Here is a 16,943-nt window from a genome sequence, read left to right as displayed (position 1 = left end):
GTGTTGACTGGTTCCATTAAAGGGAGAGAAGGGAAGGGGGGGAGAGGAAAGTAACTTTTATTGGTTTGCTTCTCAGAGAGCCCTCTGTTCAGTAACTCTCTTTCCCTTGTAGCATCCTGGCGGAGAAGAGGTTCTGCTGGAACAAGCCGGCGCGGATGCAAGTGAGAGCTTCGAAGACGTAGGCCACTCCTCTGACGCCAGAGAAATGCTCAAGCAGTACTACATCGGCGATGTGCATCCGGTAAGAACCCACTGGGCAGGAGTGCTGATGGGGAGGAGAGCTCTGAACAGCCACAGCACAATGGACATGCATTCAACTCAGGCTAACTGTCCTCCAGAATGGCCTGGCCTCACTGCAGCCATACAGCGTCTTGTTTGCAAAGCAGCACGTGCATTATCTCTGGAAAGCCAAGGAAACTGACTTTGGATGTCTTTGTTTAATCGATGGACTGGTTTTTGTAATGTAGTTAACAACATCTCTACTTAGTAATATAGTGGTTTGGGTGCTCTTTCTAAAGGTGGTAACTGGACTTTTTAACCCATACCATTCTAACAAGAGACCTCGATCTGCTCAGAACCAGGCATACCCTTGTGCAGACCCTGATGTCTCTCAGGGAATGCATTTCCATCAGAATGTAGTTTCATGACCCAAGGTTAGAAACAAGCACATGTGAACATTCATTGGGATATGTCTTAAAGGACTATTTGTTTTCCTCTTTTAACAGAATGACCTTAAACCTGAAAGTGGTAGCAAGGTAAGAAGTCCTCTGTTTCTCTTGTGTATTTCAAGTCTTTATATTTCTTTTCTTTTTTTAAAAATTTCTTTATTGATTAAGGTATCACATATTTGTCCTCAACCCCCCATTCAAATCCCCCAACCCCCCACTTATGCTGCCACCCCCCACAAATCTTTATATTTCTACTTACATAGAATTGCTTTAAAAAAAAATTTAATAAGAAAGTGTTTACTTTTCCCTCAAGCAAAAATCCTATTTTTCAGGAATTTGGACTCAGTGCCATCTCAGGAAAAAAGAATAGCTGAGTCTTGAACAGTAGGAAATATTTGTTCATGTTTCTATTTAATTTTTTAAAAAAATTGAAACTAACACCATGCCCTATATGGTTTTGAAAGAAATTAGTTTATGAATTCTGTTGTAGAAAATAATTTATTCTTACATTGTATTGGAAAGTTGATTTTTCCCCTTGAAGTCTTAGAAAGAGTTGTAGACGGAAGTAATTGAATAGAACAGGCCTTTCTGTCCCTGTTTCCCAAATGTAATCCTTTTACCATGGAGTATCAGATGGGCCTAACTGTTCCCATTTACTCAGTGATACAGCAAAAACAAAAGATTAAATATTTGAAAACCTTAATGTGCACTGCACAATGTAACAGGAGGAAAATACAAAGCCTTTTTTGCTTCCCGCATCTGGGTGGTTCACCTCCTGTGTTTTCTCACAATCTTCCTTGATTTCTGTCCTTCAGATAGATAGCTATTACACTGTACTCTGCTTTAAAGGGACGGGGCAGCAGTTTAAAGTAGCTGCCTGGAACATCATGGTAGTGATGCTCCTTCTCCTTTTCCCCTTTCTACCTTCTTGCTTCCCTTTCCTCATTGAGCTGGAGTTATTGAACATGTTTGACACTGCAATTAAAGTTGGCCTAGACACAAGAATTCTTTCAACTCGAGATTGCTTGACAGTGTCTGCCATCTGTTGCCCTGCAATTAGAGTGTGTAAATTAACTCTCTGTCTTGCTATCCTCTGCTACTCTGAACTGTTGAATTGTTTATGAAGGAGGATGAAATGGTTCTTTAAGTGCTTTGTGAGCACTATTGGTTTGTTTGCCCTCCCCTCCTAACACATGTACCATCCATTCTTGAATCCTCACTTTTCTAATTAAGAACAAAGTTGGCTCGCCAAGTGGCTCAGTTGGTTTGCAGCATTGTCCCATTCACCAAGAGGTTTGGGGTTTGATTCCTGGTCAGGGCACATACCTAGGTTGTGGGAGGCAACCAGTCCATGTTTCTCTCTCCCTTCCTCTCTAAAGTCAATAAAAAAAAATCCCTGAATGAGGATTTTAAAAAAAGAGAGAAAATTTGAACTAAGTCTGGTTTTGTTTACTGAATATGTCCAGGAAACATTGCTCTCAGAGGTCAACATTTGATTGAAGGAATAATTCATTTGTGCAAGAGATGCACCTTGTATCTGGGAGCCATGATTCACTCTGCTCAGTAAACATGAAAGTAGCCCATCTTTTAAAACAATAGAACCCTGTCCTGGTAGCTCAGTTGGTTAGGGCATCATCCCAATACGTGAGTTCAATCCTTGGTCAGAGCACATGCAAGAATCAACCAGTGAATGCATAAGCAAGTGAAACAACAAATCCATGTGCTTCTCCCTCTCCCCCTAAAATCAATCAATCAATTTTTTTAAAAAGGAAAATATTTTTGGAATTATAATGTCTAGAAGTCTACAAATTGCTTCTTGTTGCATTTTCCTTTCTTGGTAATACAGCATGAAGTAATAGGAATGGAGAGTGGTGATTTTCAAATTCTGCTCTTTGGGCCACCTCTATTGGGCTCCTCTGGCATGTTTTCTGAAATGTATATTTCCTAGGCTTCCATTACTATTGATTCATCATTCCTGGAGGTAGGACTTTGGAATTTGCATTTAAAGTAACCCAGGTAGCCAAGCACCAGATTTTTTGCTGAATGTTATGTCCGTCTTTCATTGGGAAACATGGGGAACTTTTATTAATTCTCCTTTGTGAAAAGCGCGGTCTGCCTTCTATAGGTCAAAGAATTAATTAGAGATGTCTCAGTTAAATTAAAATTGTTGAGGCTTGGACCTTTTAGAAAATATAGAAAAAGAATAAATATAGAAAAAGAAACCCATTCAGCTCACCAAGTTCTGTAATAATTTAAAAGTCTCCAGATGCAGTTTGGCTCCTGCCTGGGTTAAACTGATTAAAGGCAGTGTTTTCAAGTGTCTGTTTTCCTCATGAATGTTGTACCCCAAGCACAGTCTCCATTAAAAAGGGAGTCTGGCAGTTGAGTGGTTCCAGTCACACTGCTGTACTTCAGATCAGGCAAGCAAAAAAGCCTGCTGGAAAATTTTTAAGACCACCTACATAGGTTGTCATAGAGCTGTAGTTTAACCTGATTTCAGGCCCAAGAAGCAATTCTTGGTCCCTCAAATTTATTTCTTATGGAGGTTTTAAATAGGCACTTCTGTGCCTAAGATGTAGGTGTCTCTAAAAAAATTTTTTGTCCTAGTTTAAATATTCACCATGAAGAAATAGATGTAATGTTAATTTTATTAATACTTTCTTTTGGTTAAGAGTTTCTGAATCTCTATAAATAAGTCATTTTTAAAAAAGCCTGCCTTATGGGATAGTTCTCATTTTACTTCTTCACCCTTCCTTTATTTCTCCACTTCTCCTTCCACAGCTCCATATCTCTTCCCTGTCTGAAACTCCTCTCCACCCCTCAATAACAAAAGACAACCACAAAAAACACCCAACATTGCTATTTCAGAGTATAAATCAGGAACTTTTCCCCGGATTTTTTTGAAACTACCTTTTATACTGCTTTTGCAGGTAAATAATTAATGGTTATCATTGGTTTTTGGGTTTTTTTGAGATTATTATGCCTGAGGTTCAAGGCCCTGAAATATTAGAATACTAAAATGGAAAAGCTTAAAAAACAGATCTGGCAATAGATAATTTTTTTTTTTACTTGCTTCAGTCAAAGATAATTAACTACAGTAGTTAAAAAACCTCTTTGTCTCTGTGACTTTCCCTTGCTGGATCAGTCCCCATGCTGAGAGCCATCAACCTTCTATTCATATTTGACCTAACATTTTTCTGATCTGCTTTTGGTTATGAAAACTTGTCTTGGAAACAGACTTAGTGTTTTCTGTGCCAGTTTGTCTGCCTGCCTACTATACTGCAAGTAATCTAGACACCTTGTGGTCCATGAAATCTCTCTTTTGAGTATGCATTTTAAAAAAATATATATTTTAATTGATTTATTACAGAGAGGAAGAGAGAGGGATAGAGAGTTAGAAACATCGAAGAAAGTCATCAGTCAGCTGCCTCTTGTACACCTCCTACTGGGGATGTGCCCGCAACCAAGGTACATGCCCTTGACCTGAATCAAACCCGGGACCTTCCAGTCCACAGGTTGATGCTCTATCCACTGAGCCAAACCATTTTCGGCTTTTTTAAAAAAAAGTATATTTTATTGAATTTTTACAGAGAGGAAGGGAGAGGGATAGAGAGCCAGAAACATTGATGAGAGAGAAACATCGATCAGCTCCCTCCTGCACACCCCCCATCAGGGATGTGCCCGCAACTAATGTACATGTCCTTGACCGGAATCGAACCTGGGACCTTTCAGTCCACAGATCGACGCTCTATCCACTGAGCCAAACCGGTTTCGGCTGCATTTACTTCTTCATTAGCTGTCTTATTACTGCCATCAGTTCAGGAGATGAAGGTACATGCATATGCTATCCTGACGAAAAAAGCAGGTACCATGTCTCATTTATTCAATAGATATTACCTACTTGACAGTTCACCTTCTTCACTAGTCAAATCTCATTATGATTACTAGAACCAATAACTTGACCAATGTGATTCCCTCTGGTCCCCAACTCTCAGTCTCCTAGTTCCCCTTACCCAGTGGTAAACAGTTACCATTTTCTTGTTTACTTTTCCAGAGAGATTCTGTGCACACATAAGTATAAATAGGTTGATGGATAGATGGATGGATAGATAGATTGTTCGATTGATAGAGCAGCTATCCCTTCCTTAAAAAAAATCTTATATTATTCTGCACCTTACTTCTTTTTACTTAATCATTTTTATATTAATGATTGTTCCTTATCAGTTCATAAAGATCTTCCTCATTCTTTTTTTCTTTTTATTTATTTCCTTCCTCATTCTTTTAAATAGATATTTATTATTTCATAGACAAAAGTTTTAATGAAATGACATTTGCTGTAACAAGCATTGAGCTGTTTTTTTTTTAAAACAAACAAACAACAAAACACCAAAATTGTCTCCATAAAGACTTAAACATTTTTAAAAAGATTTTTAAAAATAATTTTTAAACTTGTTTAGCTTTTGAAATCCAGGAAATTTCACATAATATTAGAAGCAATCTATACATTGGGTTTAAAGGCATATACATTTTTTCCTCCTAGATGCTACTTACTTGTGTTATACATATAGTTTTTTATTACACATACATAACATATTATCCATACATAAAAGTCATTTTACTTCCTTATGGGAGAAAAGGGTACATTGTTTAAGTAACGTAGTTATTGGGTATGTTATACTAAAATTTTCCTTTTAAGAATTCTTGAATATTCCTATCATACTTACAGCCTAATCTGTTATAGTTTAGAACGGGGAGGTAGATGTTCTGTAGATGAGTAGTGATCACCACTTACTAAAGAATTGTGTCAGGTTACTTTGTTCCTGTTTTTGTCTAACATTTATATTTTGTAACATAATCTTTTGAAATAAATCATTGAATGTGTAATAGCAAAATCACTTTTGAAAGACAAAATACCCTTTGCTGAGGGATCTCAAGGATTAAAGTCTTCTTGTAGCCTTCTATTTAGAAATGACATGTAGTTTTGCAAAACAAGGAGTTAGAAGACAATGTAAGATAACATTCATTTTAAATCAGCCCTCCCATGTTATAACCAATTTTTCCCTCTTGGGTCTCTGTAGGAATCATTATATGAGTGTTTTAATTTTAATTTTTTTTTTCCAGTTACGTCATATATATTGTATCACAGTGGGTTCTTGAGAAAGTTGTGTAGAAATCTGTTTTAGAGGATGTTTTTCATCCTTGAATTTTGTCCTTATCAACAGGGAAATATTTTTTCCTTGACTGGGTTGACTCTAGTGATATATGCTTTGAAGACAGTAATTGTTAAACAGTATTCTCATCCAGAAAGAAATTTTAGTGCACTAGCTGCCCGGTGCATGAAATTTGTGCACTGGGAGGATGGGCTCAGCCGGCCTGTGCCCTCTCACAGTCCAGGAGCCCTCGGGGGATGTCTGACTGCCCCCTTAGGCCCGAGCCCAGTAGGCGTAAGCCATTATTTGGATGTCCTTAGTGCTGCCACGGAGGCGGGAGAGGCCCCCACCCACCACCGCCGCTGTGCTCGTCAGCTGTGAGCCTAGCTTCTGGCTGAGCAGCACTCCCCCTGTGGGAGCGCACTGACCACCAGGGAGCAGCTCCCGTGTTGAGTGTCTGTCCCCTGGAGGTCACTGCGTGTCATAGCGAGCAGCTGGTCATTCTGCCATTCGGTCGATTTGCATATTAGCCTTTTATTAGACAGTATAGGATTAGAGCCTTCATGAGAAGGCAGTCCTCAAGATCCATACCACATTTCTGTGTCATTGATGGTATTATAAATGTTGAAATCATGTCCTTTCAGTACTTAAACTTTTTATATTGTAAGATGAACCGAGTACTAAAATTCATATGGTGATAGCTCATGGTGAAGTCCATTGTATTAAGGAGGAAAAATCCTCTCCAGTAGTGTCTGAGGCCAAAAGTTCCCAGGTTTTCTTTTCATAGGTACTGGCCACATAGATACCAACGTGTTCTAAATAAAAAGCTATAAAAACTACCGGACCACCCAAGCACTCATTAAATTTGCTGAAGGTGTCCTGTGGCTTAAAATCCACTTCTAATTTTAAATGCCTAAATCCTCTTGGAATAGCAAACACCCAGTTGAGGAATTAAAACACAAACTTCTTATACATCTTATATTTCTTTTTTATTTAAACCCTTGAAAGTCTGAATATAAACTATTTAGGCCAAAGATACACTTATAATGCCCCCTTTGTATATTTTAATGCTTTATAATCATAATTCTGGCACATCGTTCCCTATGTTTATGTCCTGGTGACAGAACACCATTTTTTAAGCATGTGTTCTTCTCCCATGTTAATTCCTGTTCATTTTGAACTAAAATCTGAGTAGACTTAAAGCAGTTTGGTTGTTTGGAAGTGTATTCCAAAGTCCTTGGAGTATTAAAAAAAAAACAGGCATATTGATTACTTAGTAAGTCTTTGGCTAGAACTCTGGATTTGATCTGTTCTCTTGTAACTAAAATCATATAGTACTGGAATTATTACTTTCCATGCCAGATCCAGATCAGTCCTGTTCTCTTTTCCAAAGATCTTGCGTGTAAATGAAACTGCGGGCTCTAAGAACAAAAACCAGCCAAAACACCCAAAGGGATAAGTTAAAGTCAGTCATAAACTGTAGGAATTTCACTTAAACATCCGTTAGATTCAGCACAGAGCTTTAGCGTGGAAATGAGAACTGGGAAACTGTATAGAAAGCCAGAAGGGTGGTGAGGGAAGGTTTTGTGTTACTAGGACCTTTTTTTTTTTTTTTTTTTTTTTTTTTTTTAAATTTTGTAAACTTAAAAATAACTTGTTTTGTCTCTTTTCCAAACTTGGCTGAGGTACTTGGCTACGAAGAGCAGTGTCTTAAATAACTCTTTCATTATCGTTGATTAAAAGTGGAGTCACTGTAGCTTGGTATTTACTTGGCTGTCAGTATCTTAAAGAGAAAATATGCCTCTTTCTCTTTTCTCCAATGTTAGGGTAGTTGGTCTTTTTGACTCCAGGGAAAGGTTGATCTTTTTTTTTAATTTTTTCAATTATTGATTGATTTTTAGAGAGAGACTTGGATTTGTTGTACCGCTTATTTATGCATTAATTGCTCGATTATTATATGCTCTGACTGGAGAGCAAACCTACAACCTTGGCATATAGGGACAGCACTCTAACCAACTGAACCACCCAGCACTGCAGGATGGAGTGATTTTCAAACAGGGATTGAAATATTTCGTTAAAAAACGCATTTAAAATTTTATTACTGCTTATTAGAAACTTAACAATTTCAGCATTATGGTTTGGTTCTCTTTCTCTCTTCTCAGTTTGTTTACTACACTAAGACTCACTCTAATTAGCACACATCTAAGGTTTTGCTTATAAAAGAGGCTAAAAGCATTGAAATCAAGAGAATCCTTTTATATGAATTATATCTATGGCTTTTAATGTGTTGCAGATTAAAAATCATAATACATCTATTACCCCATAGTGCTGTCATGTAAACCTTGCAAATCATCCCATTTAAAAAAATACTATATAATTTTTGTTTTATAAATTATTGGTTTATATGTGGATAAAGCATAAAAGACCATGGACATTTTAAAAATATATATATTTTATTGATTTTTCACAGAGAGGAATGGAGAGAGAGAGTTAGAAACATCGATGACAGAGTCATCTATCAGCTGCCTCTTGCACACCCCCTACTGGGGATGTGCCCGCAACCCAGGTACATGCCCTTGACCGGAATCGAACCTGGGACCCCTCAGTCCGCAGGCAGACGCTCTATCCACTGAGCCAAACCAGTTTCGGCAACCATGGACATTTTCTTGATGGAATTCAATTATTTCTTGACTGCTATAGTGGAATATTTTTAAAAGGCAGCATTATAAATTAACTCAATGCACACACCATCATCACTACCACCACCTTCCAAATCTATAAAACATTTGTTGTATTTCTCAAAGATTGATCTGTGACATGTTTTAATTAGCCCAATTTGTGCTATTCTAATAGATATGACCCAGATAACTGGAATCATCTTAATAAGGGTCTTAGTGAAGTGTAGTATATTAATATGGTTTATCTAAAAATTTTTATTGGAACTTTTACTTGCCTGTAGGCTAATTTCTTTCAGGTTTGGGCATGTATTCATTTGCATGACTGTGTCTTGGATATATGAAATTAAAACTCATTTCATGGTCTGCTCTAAAGTATCTAGGCCATTATGTAGATTTTTTTAAAATTCTGGGAGAAGTCTGATGTGGTGGTTAAGCAGAGCTAATATTCTGTGTTCATACCCTGGAGTGTTTCTACATATTGGCAAAGATGATATTTTGGGCAACAGTAGCCTATATTGGTGGGTTATTGTACTCTGGCAGTAAGAGGCTCTTTTGTACTATGTAGTTAATTATTAGAATCAATAACTTCATTGGATATTTAAGTTGAGTTAAAAAAATTTAGTTACAGCTTTATTAAGATACTAGAGACCCAGTGCACGAAATTCATGCAGCGGGGCGGAGAGTTTCCTCAGCCCTGCGCCCTCTCAGCCGGGAACCCTCAGGGGATGTCCCACTGACGTCTGCTGTAAATGGTCACGTAGGCTTTTATTATATAGAGAATTCAGGTCCCATTTAATTCATCAGAATTTTGTTTTTAAGGGTTTTCAGCAAATTCACAGAGCTGTGCAACCATAATCACAGTCTATTTTGGAACATTTTCATCATTCCAAAAAGAAACCCTAAACCATTAGCAGTCATTTTCAATTTTTCTCCAACTCTTCTTTCCCTGAGCCCTAGGAAACTAGTGATCTGCTCTCCACCTCTAAATTTGTTTATTTTGAACATTTCATACAAACAGACTTAAATAATATGTGGTATTTTGTATCTGGCTTTTTTTCACCTAGCATAATGTCTTCAAGGCTGTACTAGTAGTATGAAGTGTACTTCATTTCTTTTTGTTGTCAAAATTTTGTTCTTAAGGTTATTTTAGTATTTCCTTTTCATTTACTTCATTCTTCCCCTTTTTATTATGAAGTAAGCCCTAAGGTCTCTAATCATAATTGTTATGATTTCAGAGAGTAAGCCAGTTCGTTTCTGTAAGCCACAAAACAATCAACTTCATGCTATAGAGCATTTCACAGTTAATCTATATATCACAAGGCAAGCCTTTATTTTTTAAATACGTTTTCAAAATATTTAATCTTAGTTACTGCCAGTGGCAAGCCCTACTAAACTAGGTGTATCACTGTGACTACAAATTGGTCCATTTCAATATAATTTTATCATTAGCATTTTTTTTTCATCTAAAGAATGTTTAGGTCATTTATTATTTCATTAATGGTTCTTCACTAAGGAATACCAGTATATTATCAGAAATAGAATTCCCAGTACTCCCATTGCATATAGATTTGTAAACATCAAATTGCATGAAAGGTGAAGTTCTGTTATTAGCTACAGAGTTTATATAGTTAAGCAAGAAGATTTATGTATTCTGTGTTAATCTTCATTCTTTTTGTTTTGTCATTTTTAAATATGGATATTCGTCAGGACCCTTCAAAAAATGACACATGCGGAAGGTTAGTATCCCTTTAATGCACTTCATTCTGCTCAATATAATGTCTGGCAAGAGGTTCTTCCATAAATCTACCTGTATGACGTAACCTAAGAATACTGTTTGACAGTTAATTCTTCTTTTGGCCAAAATTATTGCACATTCAGAAGTTCCTTAGCATTAGCAAAATTAATTTTTACAGTTTTAATCATTTTGAGTAATCTCAAAAGAAGCCTTGAGTAATTTTTAGATCAAGTTGGAATCACACTCAGTAAGAGGCTATATGTGTGCACAAGTAACTACTATTGAGTCAAGCCCAGTCCCTGCAGCTCAGCTCAGCTGTGCAACTTCCACCTAAAACTTAATGTCACTTAATCCTCACAATCACTGTAAATAGGTACTATTATTACATTCTACAGAAGAAAAAATTATGTATTGCGGTCATATTTAGAAATTTGGGTTTTCTCAAAAGCTTGCTTACTTTGCACTAATATCAGTAATACAGCTCTGAAAGGTATAAGTTTACCATTCTTTAAATGTTTCTACTTGAGATAACTGCGGAATCCTGGACTTGTAAAAACCTTTATGGAGATTACATAGCCCCCTATTTCACCTTTCTTAGGTCACATTTAGAGCGTTTCAGAGAAAAAGAGAGAGAAAATGTGCCCCCCCTCAAAAAAAAAGTGTCATGTCTTTTTTATTTGAGGTGATGGACAGAGTGTTAGGAAAGTGCTAACTTGAAGAAAACAGTAAATTTTGCTTCCTTAGTATTAATGACTTAAGCTTAACAAAGAATTTGAAGGCCATCAACTTTCAGTAGACTTATGCTACAGATGAAACTAAGAATTATTATGCAGAATACATAAAGAATTTCTATAAATCAATTAAAAAGTAACTTAGTAGAATATGAAGGAAAAACAACTTAAGAACCTTAAGAAGAAACACAAATATAAGCACATGAAAGAAAGATTTAATTTTATTTATCATCAGAGAGGTGCAAATTAAAACCATTGGGTATATTTCATACTTACCAGATGGGCAAACATTTAAAATTTTAGAAATCAAAGGAATTGTTCAGGAAGTAGATCAAAAAGATTCTTAGGCTCTTCTTAGCAGAATATAAATGGGCACAATCACTTTGGAAAAATAGTTTGGCATTATCTATTAAATTTGACTATGAATAACTATTGACCCCCCAATGCCATTTCTAGGGATGTATTTAAGAGCAAAGTATACCAGGAATGTTCACTGCATTATTCAAGACCTTAAAATATAGGAAATAATGAAAATAACCATTAATAAAATGAATTAATTCATTCTGGTATATTCATAACACTTGGTCTTTTGTACTAACAAATTTCTCTTCATTGTTTTCTCAACAATCCTTGCTTTAAAAAAATATTTTTTAAAGACAAAGGTACCTGGTTGATATGCTAATCTTGTTCAGAGCAGCTTTTGCCATACTTAAATGTACAAAGTGCTAGGCATGTTTAGGCAAAGATAATACTTTTTATTATTGAATCTAAGCTGTTTTTATTGGCTTCAAAATCTTTTAAAATATATATATATATATATTTTTTTATTGATTTTGTACAGAGGGGAAGGGAGAGAGAGAGTTTAGAAACATCGATGAGAGAGAGTCATCGATCAGCTGCCTCTTGCACACCCCCTACTTAGGATGTGCCCGCAACCAAGGTACATGCCCTTGACCGGAATCGAAGCCGGGACCTTTCAGTCCCCAAGCCGACGCTCTATCCATTGAGCCAAACCGGTTTCGGCTGGCTTCAAAATCTTTAAATCCAAAACTGTATATGTCTTAAGTAGACAGGTAGCCAGGTCATTTGGGTCATGGAATTGCACCTTTAAACCAGCAGTGCTAATAAGCTCTAGAGAAGAAGAATTATTTTAAGGAGAATGACTGTTCTGAAACTCCTAAGGAAAATCTCTTATATGACTTTATTAGAACTAGTAACATGTTCAGTGTGTGTGCATGTGTGTTTTGTAATTATTAGTGTCCAGAGAAAGAGAGAAAGAGAGAGAGAGAATGTGTGTGTGTGTCCAAACTTAACTAGAAATTAAGAGGTTGTGTTTGGAATCAGACTGCTGGTTCTAATTTACTAATTTCACTTTGTGATTTTGGGTGCAAAACTTGTATTTCCTATGTAAAAATGAGACTAATAGTAGAACCTATTTCATAGCATTGTGAGGATTAAATTTACATGTGAGGCAGATATTGCCAATAGTTGTATTAGAAGTTAATGCTTCTAAATTTATAATTACATACATATAAAATGGTGGCTTTTTTTCTGTTTTAAAGTGTTAAATGTAGAATATATGAAAAACAAAGCCCAAAGAAGAAAAATTTAAACTACCATAATCTCGTAACCCAAAAGAGCCATTATGTGACTGTCAAAACAGAACCCACACATTTGTTCTTCTCCTACTACTGTGTGATAAAAGCAGTTAAAATTCCCCAAGTAAACCAGAACTCTTTTACGTATTCATATAAATATTAAAATGTGAATGTTGAAAGATGGTGAATGTTTGGTATCAAATGTTTATGTCGTTGTTGTTTTCCCCCCCAACTTCTAGTTGCTGGTCTTACTGGATTCTCCCCATCATAGGCGCCATTCTCTTAGGTTTTCTGTACCGTTACTACTACCCGTCCGACAGCAAATCCTCCTGAGGAGGCCTTGCCGAAGTCTGGAAAGCAGATCCACTTGGGAGCGGAAGCTAGAGACTCACTTGGAGGCTGCAGCAGTGCCCTGTTCTGAAATCCTCCCAGTTGTATTCCCCCCCCACCCGGAGCCTAGACGGTTGGCTGCGCATCCACCTCCAAGCTGGGGACTGTCCTCCTTCCTCAGAGCCTTACTCCCGAAGCACCTGCGCACTGTTCAGTGTCCTGTCCTCACTGGTTTTCACGAGCATCTTTCTATTTCAGAGTTTTCTGTTAATAACTGCCGTCCATGTGCCCTAACCACATTGCCCTTGGATAAAAATGTCTGCTTTCCAGTACTTTGCACATTAGATATTCTTAACACAGCGGTTTACTCTACTTTTGAAGTTTTTCTTTTTCCATTTTTCTTTTCAGTAAATACTGTTATTTTAAAATTTGACTTCATTTCATTGTTTGTCAAAAGGGATTTAATTCCTGAAGTAAGTTGTGCATTTATAACTTAAAACACAGCTGCCAAAGGACCTCAGTCCTTGTTTATATTTGTTAAAACTAAAAAGAGCCACGTGATAATCTCCCTCCCTCCCGAGCGAGGGCAGCAGGTAGTTCTTGCCACCACCTTGTCCCCTACCTGGTGCTGAACAGAGTTACGCTTTCTTCCCTTTCATTACTCGGAGTGGAGAGAAACAGGGAAACGAGATGGATTGGAGTGATAGGGCGAATTCATAGCAATCTTCCCTCTGAAAAATATTGAAAAACACCACTGTGGGACAGGAGTTGAGAAAGAGCACCAGACTTCATCCTTTACTTTGGTTTGGCACCAGTTTCTAGCCCCCTTTCTTATTTTTCCTTTCCCTCAACCATTTTTATTGGTAAAATATAAATTTGTAATTCTCTATATAGAGCTTTACCAGGGATTTTTTTACTGTTTTTTGGTTTATTGATTAGCAAATTTTTTTATTTCCTGTTTTAATGAAAGTAAGAGACTCCACATTGATCAAAGGTACGGTATTTGATCTTCTGTTTGCCCAGTGAAATGAACGACAAGTCGAGTGGCAGTTAAAAGGGGGAGATGGTGACAGAAGAATGTTTTCCATTTCTTCTGCATTTTACCTCCCTGGCTGCCATTTGTGGTTTTGTTGTTTTTTTATTGAGAATTTAAACACTGGTAGGCTTTTTTTTCTTTTCTTTCTCAGACGAGTGTTTCATGAAGAGTAGGTTATTACTGAGAATTAGGTTATTGTTTCTCTTTGGTTCAAGAATGTCTTTGGCATATTTGCCTTTACATTTTCCCCCTGTGGAAACACCTGGGAGTCAGCACACTGTGTTCTGCCAGCCGCTGCTGGTGATTTTTCTCCCCATCTTCAGAGGATTACCCGTCTGCTGCTGAGCCATTGTCAGATGCAGCAGGAGCAGCGCAGTTCAAGAAGGTCCGTGGGCCCTGCGTGGTACCTCCTGCTCCCTGCTTGCCAGGGATTTGACAAGACAGGAAACTACCCAGCAGAGCGTCTGCCCATGCAAACTATTTAAGAAAAAGTTCAACCCAGGTCTTGTATCCTGTGATTCAGCAATTGACTGAATCAGAATTCATCAAAATAATATCACCCAATTTTGCACAGTTGGATATGACACTATGGAGTAATGTCTTGGGATTGCTGGCTGACGTTTATATATCTTTTATGATATAGTCAAGCTTCTATCGTTAGGAAATGTTTTGTATGTATTATAGATGCCTCTGTAAGACAATTTATTGGGAAAAGTATTTATTATATAGCGAAAGTGTTGGAACTACTGATGCTCCTTCATTTGAAGGCAAGGCAGGGTTGCCTTGAAGACGGATTGGTATGCAATCGGTGTAACCTGGATGATTGCACGGGGCCCCATTGGGGTAGAAGTAAAGAACAAAAGAGTATTGAGGAGTTGGAAGGGAACATTCAAACTAAAACTAAGCCGGAAGATAACTTGGATCAATCAAAAGTGTGTTGGCAGTCTCCAAGAATGAATGAAAAACATCTGGCTTATAAGAAACATTAAAAAAATGGTAGTCTTAAGAAAATTGATTTAAAAAAATATTTTTAGGGTAAACACCAATGCAAAAGGTGTATGTTTTTCTATTTCATATTAGTTATCTTTTCCTATTTTTTTTCTGGACTCGGAGCCAGAGGAAAAGATTTTCAGACTTTGTCTCTAACCATCTATGAAATTCATCCGATAACCAGGACTGCTTTTGAACTGCTAATATAAAGTGACATTGTACTATAATGTCACTTTATATTATAAAAAACACACCGTTGGGTCCGTTTACTATTTTCTTCTGCCCACATAAACAGCCCAGGAGAAAGGTAGAATTTGTGTGAGAGTTTGCAGAGGTTTTTCTAAACAATAAAGTAACACAGTGTGTTAGCCAGATCCATCCAAAAGGACTTGTTTTAAAAGGTAGGCTCGAATTCTCGAGACAGTCTCAACATTGGCGGTTCGTGAAAACCCCTCTGGAGAGGTGGGGCCTGCCCCTGTTGGCTGGCCGTGCTCCCTGGAACTGGTCTCGGGTGTTTGGTTGTGCGGCTGCGTACCATACTGTGCACTTAATGGCTTGGGATCAAAAAAGCAGATGAGGGAAAAATCGTGCCATCAAAATAGGGATGTCCCAGGTCTCCAGAATTTCCTGGCCCCTGACTCTTAAGAATTTTGGTTTCCACATAACCTACGTTTGTAAAGACAAGAAATACTGTGTTTTAATTCTTGAGTACTTAAGCAGAAACAAAAATCCATTAGAACCTATAATTTGAATCTGTAAAGTTCTCTGGGCAGTCCTAAATGCATATGTTGTGAAAGAAGAGCATTGTTGAGTTTATAGTCAATCAGTTCTGATGGGGAGCAATGAGAAATGCTGTGTACAGGCCAGGTCTAACATTACCCCTGCTATCTCGTGCTTCAAACCTCAAGTGATAGCTATCTGGTTAAATTCCATTGTAGGAGATTAAAATGCAGAATGTTAATGTTTATTACTTCCTCCCCCAGAGAAATGGGTCCAGACATGTCTCAGCGAGAAATTGATTCCTTTTAAACCATCTCACTCGGTTGCCAAATATCACAAAAGTAATGGGGAGTTTGGTCACAGTGGGCTGTTGTGCTCTGAAAGAGCCCGGTTTGGAATTTGGGGTGATCCCAGAGGGAAGTTCCAAGAAGCAGAGTGGTATTGAAGTCACCCACCCTCCATCTAGCCTCTCACTCCTGAGTTTTAGGAGCTGCTCGGGCCTGCATCTCTCCTCTACGTTGGCTGTTTTGACAAAACATTGTTTCGATTATTTGACTTCCTTTTTACTTCACCCTCGACTGTGAACGAGTACTATTGAACATTCCTTTTGTGTATTCAATAATGGAGTTTGTTTACCTATTTTATTTCAACACATTTTGAACAAAGATCTTTGTCTCTCTCTGCTGGAATGTGCGCACAGTGAATGTTTGTTAGAACTACACACAATAAAGATACTGTTTGCCTTTTCTTGCCCCGACTCCGGTTATTTAAAAAAACACGCACACACAACTCTTTTTAGAGAGTAGAGTGTTGTCTTTGCGATCTTCAGGTGTTCTGGAGGAAAAGAATCCGAGAAGCTTGAAAGCCCCCGGTTCTGTGCTGTGCTGTGTTCCCTGCCATGCGATGTGGCTCAGGATTCCTGCCGCAGCGCTCTCCTTGCAGTGAATAGCTCGTTTGATACTTGGGAGGCACAGATCAATACTTGCTGTATTGATGGATGGGAAGGGGCCCCCAGGTACACACGTTGGGAGTTGTGCTTCTACGGAAACCGTCTGCGAAAGAGAAGCCAGTACAAGGTAATATGATCTTGTTATCTGCGATGCCAGCCTTTAAAATGACTGTTTTCCTTGGCAATAGCTAAGCTGTTGGGGAAAATTAAACACCGAGATTGAAGTTCTGGTGATGAATAAAACAAGGGAAATAAAACCATTTTCCTCATTACTTCTAGAGCCTACGGGTAGCCTTGTAACATTCCTAACGAGACAGTTCACGAGGGCTTCGTTACTTCACCGTCACGTGAATTGGGG

General features: G+C 37.8%; 1 protein-coding gene across 1 annotated transcript in view; it reads left to right on the top strand.

Annotated features, from left to right (window-relative positions):
• LOC118720516 (cytochrome b5 type B) overlaps positions 1-16,383 on the top strand; it is a 28,465-nt gene extending 12,082 nt beyond the window's left edge. Inside the window, exons 2-5 of the mRNA XM_036440526.2 lie at positions 113-241; positions 726-755; positions 10,204-10,232; positions 12,800-16,383. Of these exons, the coding sequence (XP_036296419.1) occupies positions 113-241; positions 726-755; positions 10,204-10,232; positions 12,800-12,893 (282 nt within the window). The 3' untranslated portion in view covers positions 12,894-16,383. The remainder of the gene's footprint in view (positions 1-112; positions 242-725; positions 756-10,203; positions 10,233-12,799) is intronic.
• The last annotated feature ends 560 nt before the right edge of the window (positions 16,384-16,943 follow it).

The sequence above is a fragment of the Pipistrellus kuhlii genome, unplaced genomic scaffold (genome assembly GCF_014108245.1).
Source record: "Pipistrellus kuhlii isolate mPipKuh1 unplaced genomic scaffold, mPipKuh1.p scaffold_m20_p_17, whole genome shotgun sequence".
Taxonomy (NCBI): Eukaryota; Metazoa; Chordata; class Mammalia; order Chiroptera; family Vespertilionidae; genus Pipistrellus; species Pipistrellus kuhlii.
The sequence above is the reverse complement of the archived record's forward strand: the minus strand, read 5'-3'. Positions and strand labels throughout refer to the sequence as shown.